The sequence below is a fragment of the Bactrocera tryoni genome, chromosome 2, assembly GCF_016617805.1.
Source record: "Bactrocera tryoni isolate S06 chromosome 2, CSIRO_BtryS06_freeze2, whole genome shotgun sequence".
Classification (NCBI taxonomy): domain Eukaryota; kingdom Metazoa; phylum Arthropoda; class Insecta; order Diptera; family Tephritidae; genus Bactrocera; species Bactrocera tryoni.
In genome coordinates this window covers 52,240,443-52,255,961 of record NC_052500.1, presented here as the reverse complement: position 1 = coordinate 52,255,961, position 15,519 = coordinate 52,240,443, and the positions used below count along the sequence as shown (strand labels likewise).

At 38.8% G+C, this 15,519-nt stretch overlaps 1 protein-coding gene across 2 annotated transcripts in view; it reads left to right on the top strand.

Annotated features, from left to right (window-relative positions):
- The window catches only part of LOC120769367 (neural cell adhesion molecule 1-B), a 138,987-nt gene that overhangs the window by 77,165 nt on the left and 46,303 nt on the right, over nt 1-15,519 (top strand). For both annotated transcript variants that reach the window (XM_040096330.1, XM_040096328.1), the window contains exons 3-5: nt 75-192; nt 13,501-13,594; nt 13,818-13,931. In XM_040096330.1, coding sequence (XP_039952264.1) covers nt 75-192; nt 13,501-13,594; nt 13,818-13,931 — 326 coding nt within the window. The remainder of the gene's footprint in view (nt 1-74; nt 193-13,500; nt 13,595-13,817; nt 13,932-15,519) is intronic.

Genomic DNA, 15,519 nt, shown 5'->3' with positions numbered 1-15,519 from the left:
TATATTTCAACATTTCGCCTTTTTATTAATTCACTGTGTTTGTGTTTTCTTTTTCTTTTCGCCTATATTTGCAGCTTTGATGTACGCGATAAAGTGAATAACGACCAACCGCGGCATTGGTCAGCGCCGGAGGTGTTCGGTTCTCGTGCCAAATTTCACTTCGATTCACAGCCGGCAACATTGGAAATTAAGGTAGGTTGGTCGGCCAGTAGGCTGACGCACGGCAGTGGCTTGTCACTTTTTAAATAAATGAGTGATAATAAATATATATTCTGCCAAGCTGAGTGCCGAATGTGCGAAAACACATTGCCGAAATGAGCGCCCGAAATCGTCGTTGACAGAGCGGCGAATGGAAGGGGGCAGGAGGCGATTGCACAGTTAGGTGTTCGCGAACGAGTTATGGCACTACACATATAGAGGCTTATGTGGGGCGCTTTCATACGGCCACAGTAGACTCGCGCTCCATCTGGCCAAGACCAATGGATTGGCGGTGGTGTAGTGAAAGTGAAATATGTTCGGTAATTTTGTTGTTTTCGCGGTTAATTTTGAAAATCGAAATAAAACGCCCCCAAGCAGGGATTAAGCAGTGCGCTTTTAATGTGTCTGCATGCACTTACTTACACACAGAGAAGCTACTGTTAATATTTGCATTTCCCTATAGGGGTCTTTTGGGTGATTAAAACACGCGCACCGCGCACTCGCGAAAGTGCTTACAAATTGCCGCTGCTAAGAGGGGAGACAAGTGATTTCAAGTGTCGCGGCGTCCAATGAAATATGCGCGACATGCAGAAATAATTGCCTTTAATCTTGATTATTTATTAAGCGTACAACTTTGGCGGCGCGCGGATATGGCAGCGCTTAAAAAATCTTTACTATGACTACGACGCTATGTGGAGGAGGCCGTAAATTTCATTCGGATGTATTAAAGGACATCAACATTTTCACCCAACCGTGGCAAGTATTAATTAGAGCTGCTTTAAAGTGAAATTCGGCGAATGTTCACCCAATAAAGTGTTATCTTAGTGAAAGGGCGCCGCTCTAATTGAGACATACTTCAGTCCAATAATTAGAAGACTGTTGAAAATTGCGGCGTTGATAATTAAGATGCGTATTTTTGACATCACAGTAGATAATAAACTGTAACTTTGAAGTTTTCGTGCATTTAGGCAACCCAGACCTCCATCCCACAACGTCAATTGCCTCTAACTTTCACGAGGTCACTGCAGTTGTAGATACATCCAAACTAAGGTTATCGGTTTTTCGCATTTTAAAATAGCTTCATACTACTTGAGTAAAAACAAGAAAAACGTTAACTTCGGCTGCACCGAAGCTAATATACCCTTCACAGGTGCATTTCTTTTAGTAACTATGTATTCAGTTTATATGGAAGCTATATGCTATAGTAATCCGATCTGAACAATTTTTTCGGAGATTATATTATTACCTTAAGCAGTAATCTATGTAAAATTTCGTGAAGATGCCACGTCAAATGCGAAAGTTTCCCATGCAAGCATTTGATTCCGAACATTCAGTTTGTATGGCAGCTATATGCTATATTCAACCGATCTGAACAATTTCTTTGGAGATTACATTGTTATCCTAAAAAATAACCTGTGCTAACTTTTGTGAAGATACATTGTCAAATGTGAAGGCTTTTCATACAGGAACTTGATTCCGATCGTTCAGTTTATATGGCAGCTATATGTTATAGTGGTCCGATATCGGCAGTTCCGATAAATGAGCAGCTTCTTGAAGAGAGCATGACGTTTGCAAAATTTCAAAACGATATCTTAAAAACTGAGGGACTGGTTCGTATATATACAGACGGACAGACGGACATGGCTAAATCGACTCAGCTCAACATACTGATCGTTTATATATACACTTTATAGGGTCTCCGACGCTTCCTTCTGGGTGTTACAAACTTCGTGACAAACTAATATACCCTGTTCAGGGTATAATTAACATAACTTAAGGAAACTTGGTACACATCTTCCCTGTTGTCATAAGCAGTTTCGAATTGTAGAAGTTTCCATAACTAAGCAGCAATTTGAGCTACAAAACGAGGGCAACTTGTGGTTTGAAAATGTTTAAAAGGTGGGCTTGACTCCGCGCCCTACTAGGCTTAATGTACACATATCCTAATCCATTCGAGCTACATAACCCAAATTCGTACCAAACAAATAATTTTAGCTTTTCTTACGAATACACAAAAATGGGTGAAATCGGATGAAAATCCCACCCACTCCCCATAAATCAATAAAAGTTTGCACGCCCAATTCCTATATAGCACAATTTTAAATTCCCCATGATCCTCATCTAATACACAAATCAAGCAACAAAAAATATATCGAGACTAAACTTTGCACTAATAGCGCCTTTAGGATATGCCATCTCAAGTTAAGAAATTGTCAAAGTCGGACCAGAACTGATCAAGCCCCCAAATACCGAAAACGTGGAACACAGTGACTATTGCTTGCTTTTAAGAGTTAACTTTGTGGGATATATATTTCAAATTTGTAGATAACCTTATTCTGATAAGATTATGAATGATTTGAATCAGGTCAATACTTCTTTCTGCTTAATGGACTTCGAACTTTCGACTGACCTCATATCGCATATATCGGGCAACGGGTAAGTTAACTTAAAAAAAATTAAGTTCGCAAATTTTTCTGATAACAGATAAATTGGATAAAATTGGGTGACAATTTGCCTAGTCTCAATATAATTTACATCAGAATTTTCAAACATCCGTTTGACTTTACGCCATATACAAGTATGCATATTGGTGATGGTATGTAAGGTAACTTAATTTAATTCAGAAAGCACTTTGTCCCATTAGCAGTATGTGCCAAAAATAACAAATAAGAAGGGCTAAGTTCGGGTTCAACCGAACACTTTATACTCTTGCCACTTACAGGAATCAATGCCATGGAAATACATTAAGGTGTAAAACCAATCATGTAGAGTAAAGTCAGCCAGATGTTCGAAAAATCCGGATATTAGTTATATAGGGGCTAGACCAAGTTTTAGCTCAATTTGATCTATTTAAGAAACAAAGATACACTGTTATGAATAAAACACGCTAACCTATTTTTATTGGTATAACTTACATATTGGCCGATATATGCGGTACAAAGTCACGTGGAAGTTCGAAAATCTCTATATTAAATATATGGAGACTAAAGGAAGTATTAGTCCGATTCAACTAATTTTTAACATACCAATTCATCATTACATAAGAAAGATTATCCCTTAATTTCACATATTGACTGACATTTTCGATCAAAAGACAAATATAGGTACCGGGGTCTAAATATCCGGTACCTAGGGGCTTGAACAGGTTTTATTGGATTTCAACAATTTTTGGTCATAAGATCTTACACACTAAAGACAAAGTTTTATCCCGTTATATTAATTGCTTCTTGATTTGTGTACTGGAAACTTCTCATGCTATATGAGAAGTAGGCGTGATTATTATCCGATTTCGTTCATTTTCACAACGTGACATAAGAATATTAAAGAACAATGCTACGTACTAAATTTTTCGAAATCGGTTTTATACTCGATAGTAATTTTCGGCTTTCCAGCGTATTAAAATTATATGGACAAGCTTTCTAAAAATTAATTAGGAACTTAGCACTGCCTTACAGGTTATTATTCCGTAAGTTCTTATAAAGTATTTAGAACATATGTAGGATGATCTACCTAAAGAGCTGAGTCGATTTAGCCATGTCCATCTGCCTATCCGTCTGTCTGTACGACAATTAGTTCCCCAGCTTTTGAGATGTAGTTCTAAAATGTGGCATATGTTTTTTCTGCCCAAGAACCTGCTAATTTGACGGAACCGGCGATATTGGACCGCTGTAGCCCAAAAAATAAGGGGACATTGTATTTATTTTGAAAATTGCAATGCACTTATGCGAACGGATTTTCCAATCTTCGAAACACTGGTTGTAGTCACTTTCAGGGATGGCCTTCAGTTCCGTCTTCGCTGCGGCTTGCATCTCCTCTATCGTATAAAAACGGTGTCCCCGGAGCGGTCTTTTGAGTTTGGTGAACAGCCAGAAGTTGCACGGCGCCAGATCAGGTGAATACGATATGGGTTGAGTTTTTGGCGAAATGATCACGAATTACGAGGGCAGTATGGGATAGTGCATTATCGTGGTGTAAAAACCAAGAATTGTCTTTCCACAATAGCGGCCTTTTTAGGCGGATAGTGTTACGCAAACGACGCATAACGTTCAAATAATATTTATTGTTGACTGTTTGACCGGTTGGAAGGAATTCATAATGCACAACACCACGATAATCGAAGAAAACATGACCTTCATTTTTGAGCGACTTTGGCGCGATTTTTTTGGTCTCGGCTCTCTTTTGGCACGATATTCGCTCGATTGATCGGTTGTTTCGGGGTTGTAAGCAGAGATCTAAGTCACATCGCCAGATATAATGCGTTTCTTGACACCCTGGTAGTCGGAAAGCATCGTTTCACAACTTCAACGCCACACCTTTTTTCCAAAAAGTTCAATGTTTTCGGTACCAGTCGAGATTTGACGCGCTTGAGGCCCAAAACATCCTTCAAAATGGTATTGGCTGAGCCTTTCGATATGCCAACTTCATCAGCAAGGTCTTTAATTGTTAATCGACGGTTTTTCAACACCAAATCTTTGATTTGTTGAACGTGAGCTTCGTCGGTTGAGGTTGATGGTCGCCCTGGACGCTCTTCGTCTTCGACACGTTCACGGCCGGCTTGGAACTCACTATACCACTTGTAAAATTTTTTTTTTAGACATAGCCTCATCACCAAAGGCTTTCTGCACCATCCTCAAGGTATCCGCAGCAGAAAATTGATTCCGTAAACAAAATTTAACGCAAATTCTTTGCTAAACAAATTTCGACATCGCAAAAAACGAAAAACTCACGTTTAGCAGCTCACAAAACGACACGTATCTCAAACACTAATGAATATTTTGACATGAAATTTGATATAGATGTGACTGACAGTACTACCAACCTAAAAAAAAATAATTCTCCAAATCCTTCGACGCGCGCAGTTTAAATTCAAATATCACCTTATTTTTTGGGCACAGTAGTAGTTGCCATACAAACTGACCTATCAAAATCAAGATAAAGATCTTTTTATATATTTTTATGAAAAAAAAATCCACACATGTAGGACATTGTAGCATCGGAGCAGAAAAATTTCTTTGTTTTTCTTGTTTTAAATAATACTTTTTACTGGTTCTACCAATAAGCTTCTGAAAGCCATTATTTCCCTGCGTCTCAATGATTTGTCAGAAATAAGGAAACTGTAATCTACCCAGACACCAGCAATTTAAAACAAATATATTATCTTAAAGTACATTAAGGCTCTGAAGTCCTAGTTTAATTGGTCGAGAATTGAAAACAACGCCTCTTTCTGAGGCGAGTTATAATCTGAGGTTGCAAACAGACTGAAATTGATATATGATTGCAGAGTAAGATCTAAACATACATATGTTAAAGAAAGCGAGGTCTTAAATGAACCACACTGAGTCGCAGAACACTGATCGCTTAATTGCGGACATTTGTTACGTTAGGTTGGAAAAAAAGGCGATCTTGTGACAAAAGTTAATAAGGATCTCACTTTAACAAGGAAGACGCCGGTCCATTGTGATACCTAAAGATCATGCATAAGACGGATAAAATAAATTTCAGCTAGCTCACCAGGTTTGCCAAGGGTAGGATTGTTGAGATATTTCAACTCTAACCTTTTAACCTAATAACTTTTAACCTAATAATACAAGCAAACGGCCGGCGAGTCATGAACTACGCTACACCGATATGACATGTAGTGATAGGCAGACAAAGAAACTTCATATGCATCTAAACACAGCAGCCCGTACTAGTACAGATGTCTCCTGTCGAACACCTACAAAGTGAGGCCGGCATGCTTTCGATTAGGAAACATAATGCACTCCTCTCCAAGCAGTCTGTTGAAGCGAAACCGTCTTATATTAGCATTATATGACTTTGGTTGATTACGTTGATGGTATTGAATAATGTGCCGACCAAACGACGGACGTAACACACTTTAGACACGCACTGGCCACCAATTACGATGGATCCATTAACACCATCACCGACTCCTTCTTAGTGAATGGAGTACTTGGAGTCAACCCATTACCCATTGCATACGAAGAGTGACCCCTATATATCAAATATATGCGCAGAGTTCTCGCATCACTTTAACCATTTCTTTGCATGTCTAGCAAACTCCACTCAAATGAACCTCTCCCTATGTTCCAATCTCTTTGAAATAGCACGTATCCTAGAGCTACCGTTGTTTTCGATTGTATGTTTTCGGTGATAACCAACTTGAAACTTGTCATCCAAGCGGAATCTTGATTACCGGTGAAACAATAACAACAACAACAGAAAAAATTACAACTCTTGTGCAAAAATAAAAGGTAATTGTTACCTTTCCTTACTCTCTCTCCAATCATAGGTATCCATGAAAGATTCCTATCAAAGATAAGCCTCCGGTAGTCACTTCACTCTGTCAACAAGTGGAAGGCGAGAGCTTCCCAGAGAAACTAAAGAGTAGGCTGTGGTTTTTACCTCCTCGTTGTCGGCTTAGCCGCTTCTATTCGCCCAGTTAGATATCTCAATACAACTATTTGTCATTCGACTTTTTGACCTTGCTAAGTACACTAATCACTCCTATGATTTTCTTCTGTTGGTTCTGCCTGTTATCTGGTATATATGGTAGCAAATCGTACACCTCAACCGTCACTGAACTCGAATACGCTAAATTTTATTGCAATCCCTCAAGTTTGTAACTGTGTCTAAAGAAGTTTTACTTTAGTAATAATATCAAATTACCAAAGCTTTGTTAAATTCTGTGCTTTGCTAATGTATAAATGTTACCTTTTGATGTATCATATACTTAATAAAAGCAGTTGTTTGCTCTTTTCAATGAAAATTTAATATATTTACTGCAACTTATTTGCCGGCATTGCGAATACTCGCCTGTTTATCATACTTCATTTTCCGTACAAATTACTTAAATAACTTATTTTCACATAAAAAAGGTGTACCATTAAATAAACTAGTTTTATTCGTACTTCATAGGCGCCATTAGAATACTGCTGCGCGATTTAAATATTTGCCAAAATATTCCGCAATACCCAAACCACCGAAACCATTGCTGAAAATGTTAATTTTTCATGCCGCACGGACTGCCAATGCCTCTAGCACATACACATGCACGCGCATATGTCTGTATGTAGTTGTGTGTTTGCGGCAAGGAAGTGGCTATGAGATTTTCCGTAGACACGCTTGCCTCAGAAACCGACACAAATTCGTTGATTTGTATGTGTGTGTTTGTGATTGTGTTTATATACGAATATATTCGCAACGGCATAAACAAATAGAAACAACAATAATACATTTTTGGAAATAAACTTGTTAAATTGTTTAACGCACGCGAAAACTATATTAGTGGCACTGATGGCGCAGCGCGCGCGGAGCGAAACGTGCAGCAGCAATACATGCAAACAAATAGCATTTTGGCGCAGTGCCTTCAAAGCGGTGTGTGTTTGTGTGTCTCTGTGTGTATGCGTGGCGCGAATGCCTTAAAAGGTAGTCAGTTTTAGCAAACACTTTGTATTGCCTACGCCAAGGCGCACAAGCTACACGCCTGCCATGGCGCGCCTAGCCACTTCGCGCTGTCGCACTTGTGCGCTTCCATTGAGGAATTTCGTGCCGCTTGTCTTGGTTTGGGCTTGCATGCGCTCCAATCACTTGTACAACATGCCACGCAATCCCGGGCACTTGCTGCCAATAACAATAGCAACAACAAGAATAAAAGCAGCGCAGCAACAACAACACAAGCAACAACGAACATGCGAATATACCGTTTTGCTGGCTTCCGACCATCTAGCATCGGATTTAGCTGGCTTGTGACAGCTGCTCGACCAGATTTATCGGGTGGAACGTCGCCCGTTGCGGTGGGGTAGATGGTTAAGAATTCGATGAGCGAATCGATAAGCTGTAGAAAGTTAACACAGCTGAACTCGTTCAGCGGAAAAACAAACAAAATGCCAAAACGCCAAAAATGTGAAACAAGTTAAAGAATTAGCTTCGTGTCTGAGGAGCGTGCTTGTGGCGGACATTTTTGGAATGACTACTTTCGGTTGGTGCGCCTGGTAGCCAGGCATGTACAAAACGAAAACAAAAGCAAAAAAAATGCACAATAAAAAACCTTCAACAACACAAAGCGTATGCCTGCAGGCCGCGCTAACCACCGCCTTCTCGCGCCACCCACGGGCTGTAGCTGTCTTTTGTTGTTTAGCGTGCTGACCGTACCGTGCGGCTGCGTGCTATTGTCCTACGAGTTGCTATCGTCTATAGTCATGAATTTATCTAAAAATGATTGTTGTAAATGTGTATTTCGCTTTTGTTGTTTGCTCATATTCGCATGCAATCCAGACATCGCTTACGATCTTACGAGATAGTAATAACAATTGCGACGGTCATTAGTTAACTTAATTGCGGAATACGTTGCACGTGCTGGCCGCCCACATGCTCGGCCTCCTGCACCGGCGCGTGTGTCATCAATAGTTGGCAGTGCGAAGTGAATATTCAGCAACCGTAACACGCTGTCCGTTCCGCCTCCGCTCGTCACTCAAATATTTGTGGTATTTAATTGCTTGGCCACAATAAAAGATTAATTACGTGCATAAATAATGTTTAGTATGTTTAAGTGAATAAATTAAACAAGTTGAGGCTGTAATCTATTACTTAGCAACTTACGTGCTTACTTACGTGTATTAACTGACCTTCATGCCACACATTCATGACATTCGTGAAATTTCACTTAACTTTGCATTCACTTGACTAGTTTTGCCAAATTGGAAATGTTCTTCAAGTCTGGACACGTACGTGTCACGCGGTTTTACTAACAAGTGGCAGCGTTCAAAGTATGCTGGAGGTCATGCGGTTAAACTTTAACGCGCTGGTGTATGTGAGCTGCTTCGAAATTATTTAATTAGCCCATACGAATTTATGCTGAGACGCTTAAAATTTGAGTATCGCAATTTCAACTTTAGGCAACTTTGTTAAATAGTAATCGATCTCTGCCTAACTGTCTAAGCTTATCCGCTAAACTATATTTGATTTTCGTAGATTCCGAGATGTATGAATTCTAAGAGGAGTGGTTACGCACCACTGGGATGTAATGGTGATTCAAAAAGTATATGTGGATTACTGCCTGACCAATAACGCATATTTTGCTTATTGGTGAAGCCATTCAGTCGGAAATGAGCCTCATCGCTGATGATGATTTTTCGATGAAAATCGGGATAATTTTCAAGTTGTTGCTCAGCCCAATTCACGAAAATACAACGATTCTGATGGTCAAGCAGCTTCAGTTCTTTCGTCAGTATGATTCGGTAAGGATGTATGCCAAGATATTTTTGCAAAATACGCCACAAGGATGTTAGAGAGATGTCCAACGCTTGTGAACCTAGTGTGAGAGACAGATTTGAGTCTTCCTTAATTGATGCGCTGGCGGCAGCAATATTCTCGACACTGCGGACACTTCTTTGTCTCACTGGGACGGGAATGTTTTGTACTCTGACTGTGGACTCAAATTGTTCCACTAGATGCTCAATTGATGATCATACAGGACGGATGTGACGACCATAAATTGGACGTAGCGCTTTTAAAGTTGAGACCGTTGGCTCCGAATTTTGGTAGGATATTTTAATAATTTCGAGACGTTGTTGGATTATAGTATGCATATCTTTTCATGATGAAATGGCAAACCTTACTGAAGAGAAATGTCAAAAGACCGTGAAAAAATGTGGCGTTGTTTGCTGTTCCTATTGGTCTACTTTTGTAGCGTCCCTGTTGAAAAGAACCTTAGAAGCTACCAAAATGTAGAAGTAAGAGATACTGTAAGACTTCTTCTTTGCGGCACTGCAAGGCTTTGCTTAGGAAATGCTTAGCAACTATCGATTTCGATTTTCTTAACGATGCCGCATTTAAAACTTTTTGTATTGAAGAACGTTAAAAGGTATTTCATTTGCCGAAAGAATAACTTTAAGCTGTCAGTTTTACCCAACACAGCTAACGAGTTGCTCGATTCTTTTAAGACTTCACCTTCTGAAATTATTAGAATCATAAAAGAACTTAATCCATGATAATACATAATACTCCGAAAATGCTAACTGAGTTACAAAATATTGCTGCAGAGATGCTCTCTTTGCTTTTCAATACAATTCTTAGTTTTGGATACTATCAAATTTTATGGAAAAAGTCGCACATTATTCTGATAGATAAACCTGGGAAAAACTGAACACAGCCGTTTCAGTCTTCTACCTCGTCATTCTAAAAGATTTGAAAATGTGTTGCTATCAAAGATGTCTCCTTTCCTCCACGAAAATAATATAATACCAACGCACCAATTCGGGTTACGTGCAAAACATAGCGCAATAGAGCAAGTAAATAGAATTATTAACGAAATATGAAAAGTATTTGAGAACTGTTCTGCTATATTTCCAGACGTAGCTCAGGTGTTTGGTATGGAGGCCTTTTATATAAGATTAGAAACATGCTACCCTTAGAATTGTATGAAACATCGAAGTCTTATTTAAAAATAGACAATTTGTGGTTAAAGTAGGCGATTTCATAACTGATGAACGACAGACAAGGGCTGGTGTACCTCAGGGCAATGCTTTAGGCCCAATCTTATACATCATATATACATATGTATAGCAGATCTTCCAACAGCTAATAATGTATTGACATCAACTCTTGCGGAATACACAGCTTTAGTGAGCCGTAAATGCCACATAATAGCATCAAAAATATTAGTGGAGCACTTAAGTTCTATCGAAGAATGGCTAGCCAACTAGCGTTTAAATGTGAATGAACAAAAGTGTAAGCATGTTACGTTTTCGCTAAGACCAAAAATGTATCCGGCAGTAAATGTCAACAACATTTTAGTACTCCAAGCGAATGAAGCAACTTATCTTGGTATTCACCTAGATAGAAGACTTACATGGAGGAAACATATATCTAGTAAAATAACTTTAATGAAGATAAGAGCTGCAAATTTAAATTGGCTATTGGCCGATTTGGATGTATGACATTCAACTGTAGGGTACGACCTGTGCAACTAATATTGATATTATACAAAGGTTCCAATCGAAAAGGCTTAAAACAGTCACGTGTTCGCCATGGCATATGCGTAAAATATTCATAAAGAACTTGGTATTTCGATGGCACAGAAAGAAATAAAAGACAGCAGAATGATTGGCTAATGCTTTATTACATTGCTGTGATGAAACACGCCCAAAAAGAAGAGATCTGCCTACGTACTAAAGGCATATCCAAAATAGCTCAATCACTTTGTGGACTTTGTTTCCTTTTTAAATAGATTTAAGTTTTTATAACTTCTTTTTAGGCAGATACAATATTTCACATATTGAAAAAAAACGCCGGGTGGTTAATGTGGGGGATTTAAGACCCGAGATGCTAAAATAAAAAAACTCAATAAATCGGATCAAAATTGACTTGGATAGAAAACAGAGCGCTCGCATGTACATATTTTAATATAAATCTTTATTATCGCCTTCAAAACAGGCTCCTGAGCGAATGCAGTTGTGTTCATACTTTATCCAACTTTCTGTACACTTGTTGTAAGCCTCGCTTGGGCTTGGCTCCAGTGCCTTAAGCGAGTTTTGGTTTCTTCGGTTTCGAGTCATTTTTGTAGCTCCATTTGCTAGATTGTTAAACAGTTTCAACGCGATATTCATAAAACTACGTCTCGTACTCAGTACTGAATCGTTTGATGAATGTAGGGCCCTTAGCTACGTTAGCAAAAATGTCTTCTTCGGCGTCTATTCGACGTCATTTTGCAAAAGATTCATTTCGTTTGGTACGAGTCTAGTATTGGCATTATTCATTTACCAAACATTAACCAAAATATGTGCAGTTGATCTCTGAGAGATGTTGACTGCTATCTTCTTGAGGCAAACAGAAAGATTTTTAGCATTACTTCTCTAACTTTTTCGGTAACAAAGGTGATAGACGAATACCATGGGGCATGATTTCAATGACTTCACGAATTTCACTGAATGCTTTTTTCTCCTGAAATACTTGATTTCATGATAAAGTAGACTCCCCATAACACTTCTATAATATTTTTTAACATAGCAAACACAACGCAAAGTCGTTGTTTATATTTGTTCAATGGTAGAAAGTGCCTGTAAGCCTTTTCAGATCGTAAACGAAAAGCTGACGAGTATCAATAATTCATACATGGACACCAAACTATACACGTATAGGAAAAAGGTTGCATCAATCTAGGAAAAAAAAGTGATCCGGTTTCGGTGGTTCGCTTTCTTGATTTTTTGAACGTTATCTGGCAAAAAAATGTGTAGAACTGACTGTTCTGCATTGTTCTAGTGATATGGTTTTGCTAAAAAAAACAGGCAAACATTTACTTGATTGCTTTTTGTGCACGATCTACCTTTGTTGGTTTGGGGTCTTCTTGAAACACCCTTACAATCGAGTGCTGTTCACTTTCGGGTCCATACGCGTAAATCCACAATTCGTCACCTGCCACTATGTCAAAGACGTGCTTCGAAGCCTTGCCATCGTTCTTTTTTTTAATTTTTAGCTCCTCCAAATGTCACGAGCTTTGTTTTGAGCGATTCACAAATTATATGGGATACAACGTGAACAAAATTTTGTACAATCAAATTTTCATGCATAGGGTTGTGCGCTGGGTTTGGGACCCGCCACGTAAAAAACACCCCCAATGAAAAAGATAACTCGGCTATAATCGCGTAAGCGGTGTCTACGCCAATTAAGAAGAAGAAGAATTTTCATGCAATATTCAATATCGCACTGATACCTATAGTTGTCTAAATTTCACGATAGGTCGGTATTCTACTATTATTTGCAGAGCACTAAGTTCAATTTATTATTCTTACACAAAAGAGAACTTGTGACCTCCATGCGGCGATTTTCTATCAAATATTGCGTCAGTTTCACCACAAAAAAGGATATGATATGTTCCGGGCTTAAAGCACAATATACATACATATATTTAGACGGAATTTTGTCACTGTACCTAGAATAAAAGGAAGTGTTATGGTGCACAATAGCTTTAATTGCCGCCGTTCCCGTACCGCCGTTCTCAGTAAGACTACTCATTCTGCCATTTCCAAGCCACTTCCACTATGATGTGGCATTAAAAAGGCGAAATTGGTCCACAAGCTGGTTTTTATGACATGTGTAAGCATTTTTATTGTTGAAATAAAAAGCTTACGAGCATATTCTTGGTTAAAAACGGTTATAAATTCTTATAAAAAGGCAGCAATGGCGGCTTAAAGTTAAATTTTAAGACATAAGCAAACCTTAACGCCGAATGAAAATTCCGTGTAGAGCTATAGGTATTAACTTTATCACGTATTAATTCAACTCATGCTTCTTTATTTGCAGGATATCAAACGACACGACCAAGGTGTTTACCGCTGCCGCATCGACTTCCGTACAAGTCAAACGCAAAGCTTCCGCTTCAACCTCACCGTGATAAGTAAGTTTTAAAATTCCACACACTGCGCACCAAATAATTGGAAGTTACAAAACAATTTGTTTAAATCAGCAGTGGACGAGAACTAGAGAGCAAAAAGCAGTCAAAAATATCCAAAAATAGAAATTTGATTATTAGTATAAAAGATTATTTCATTACTTCGAAATTCTTTAAATGCACACGCACGACCAATTATTGATCTGCTTAACTAACTTCCTCTTTGCAGTACTTCCCGAACAGCCAATTATATTGGATCGCTGGGGGCGGCAGCTGAATGGCACGCTGCTCGGACCGAAGCAGGAAGGTGATGATATTGTTATCACGTGTCGTGTGGTGGGAGGTGAGTGACTTTATACTTTTGTTGCTATTACACCCTAAGCAGAGTATACTATTAAGTTTGCCATGAAGCTTGTAACACCAAGAAGGAAATTTCGAAGGCCCCATAAAATATATACTATATAATATATAAATGATCCGTGTGACGAGCTGAGTAGATTAAGCAATGTCAGTCTGTCAGACCGTCTGTCTATATATACGAGAACTAGTCCCTCAGTTTTTGAGATATCAATCTGAAATTTAGCACACGTCTGTTTGGGTCCAAGAAGCTGCTCATTTGTTGGTACAGCTGATATCGAACCTGTATGCCAAACAAACTGAACGCACGAAATCAAGTGCTTGTATGGGAAACTTTTTCATTTGACGAAGTGTCCTTACGAAATTTGGTATTACTCATTGTCGAATACAATGGTATTGTTTCCGAAGAAATAGTTCAGATCGAACCACTATAGCATATAGCTGCCATACAAACTTAACGATCAAAATCAATTTTTACGAAATCTGGAACCTGGGAAGAGTATTATAGCTTAGGTGCAACCGGAGTTAACGTTTTTTTGTTGTTATACTCTCGCAACAAAGTTGCTAAGGAGAGTATTATAGTTTTGTTCACATAACGGTTGTTTGTAAGTCCTAAAAGTCCTAAGTTATATATACCAAAGTGATCAGGGTGACGAGTAGAGTTGAAATCCGGATGTCTGTCTGTCCGTCCGTCCGTGCAAGGTGTAACTTGAGTAAAAATTGAGATATCATAATGAAACTTGGTACACGTATTTCTTCGCTCCCTGAGAAGGTTAAGTTCGAAGATGGGCAAAATCGGCCAGCTGCCACGCCCACCAAATGGCGAAAACCGAAAACCTATAAAGTGTCATAACTAAGCCATAAATAAAGATATTAAAGTGAATTTGGCACAAAGGATCGCATTAGGAAGGGGCATATTTGGACGTAATTTTTTGGAAAAGTGGGTGTGGCCCCGCCACCTAGTAAGTTTTTTGTTCATATTTTGGAAACCACTATAGCTATGTCAACCAAACTTTATAGAGTCGTTTCCTTCAGGCATTTCCATACACAGTTCAAAAATGGAAGAAATCGGATAATAACCACGCCCACCTCCCATACTAAGGTTATGTTGAAAATCACTAAAAGTGCGTTAACCGCGTTAAATTTTACGGAAGAAATGGCAGGAGGAAGCTGCACCCAGGCTTGTTTTAAAAATTGAAAATGGGCGTGGCGTCGCCCACTTATGGACCAAAAACTATATCTCAGGAACTACTAGACCGATTTCAATGAAATTCGGTATATAATATTCTCGTAACGCCCTGATGACATGTACGAAATATGGGTGAAATCGGTTTACAACCACGCCTTCTTCCAATATAACGCTATTTTGAATTCCATCTGATGCCTTCTCTGTATAATACATGAGGAACCAATGATGATAGCGGAATAAAACTTTACACAAATACGGCATTTCAAAAATATGTAAATTGCGTATAATGAAATCTCGATTATCACTTTATCATGCGAGAGTATAAAATGTTCGGTGCACCCGAACTTAGCCCTTCCTCACTTGTTTTTTATTTAATTTGGATTTC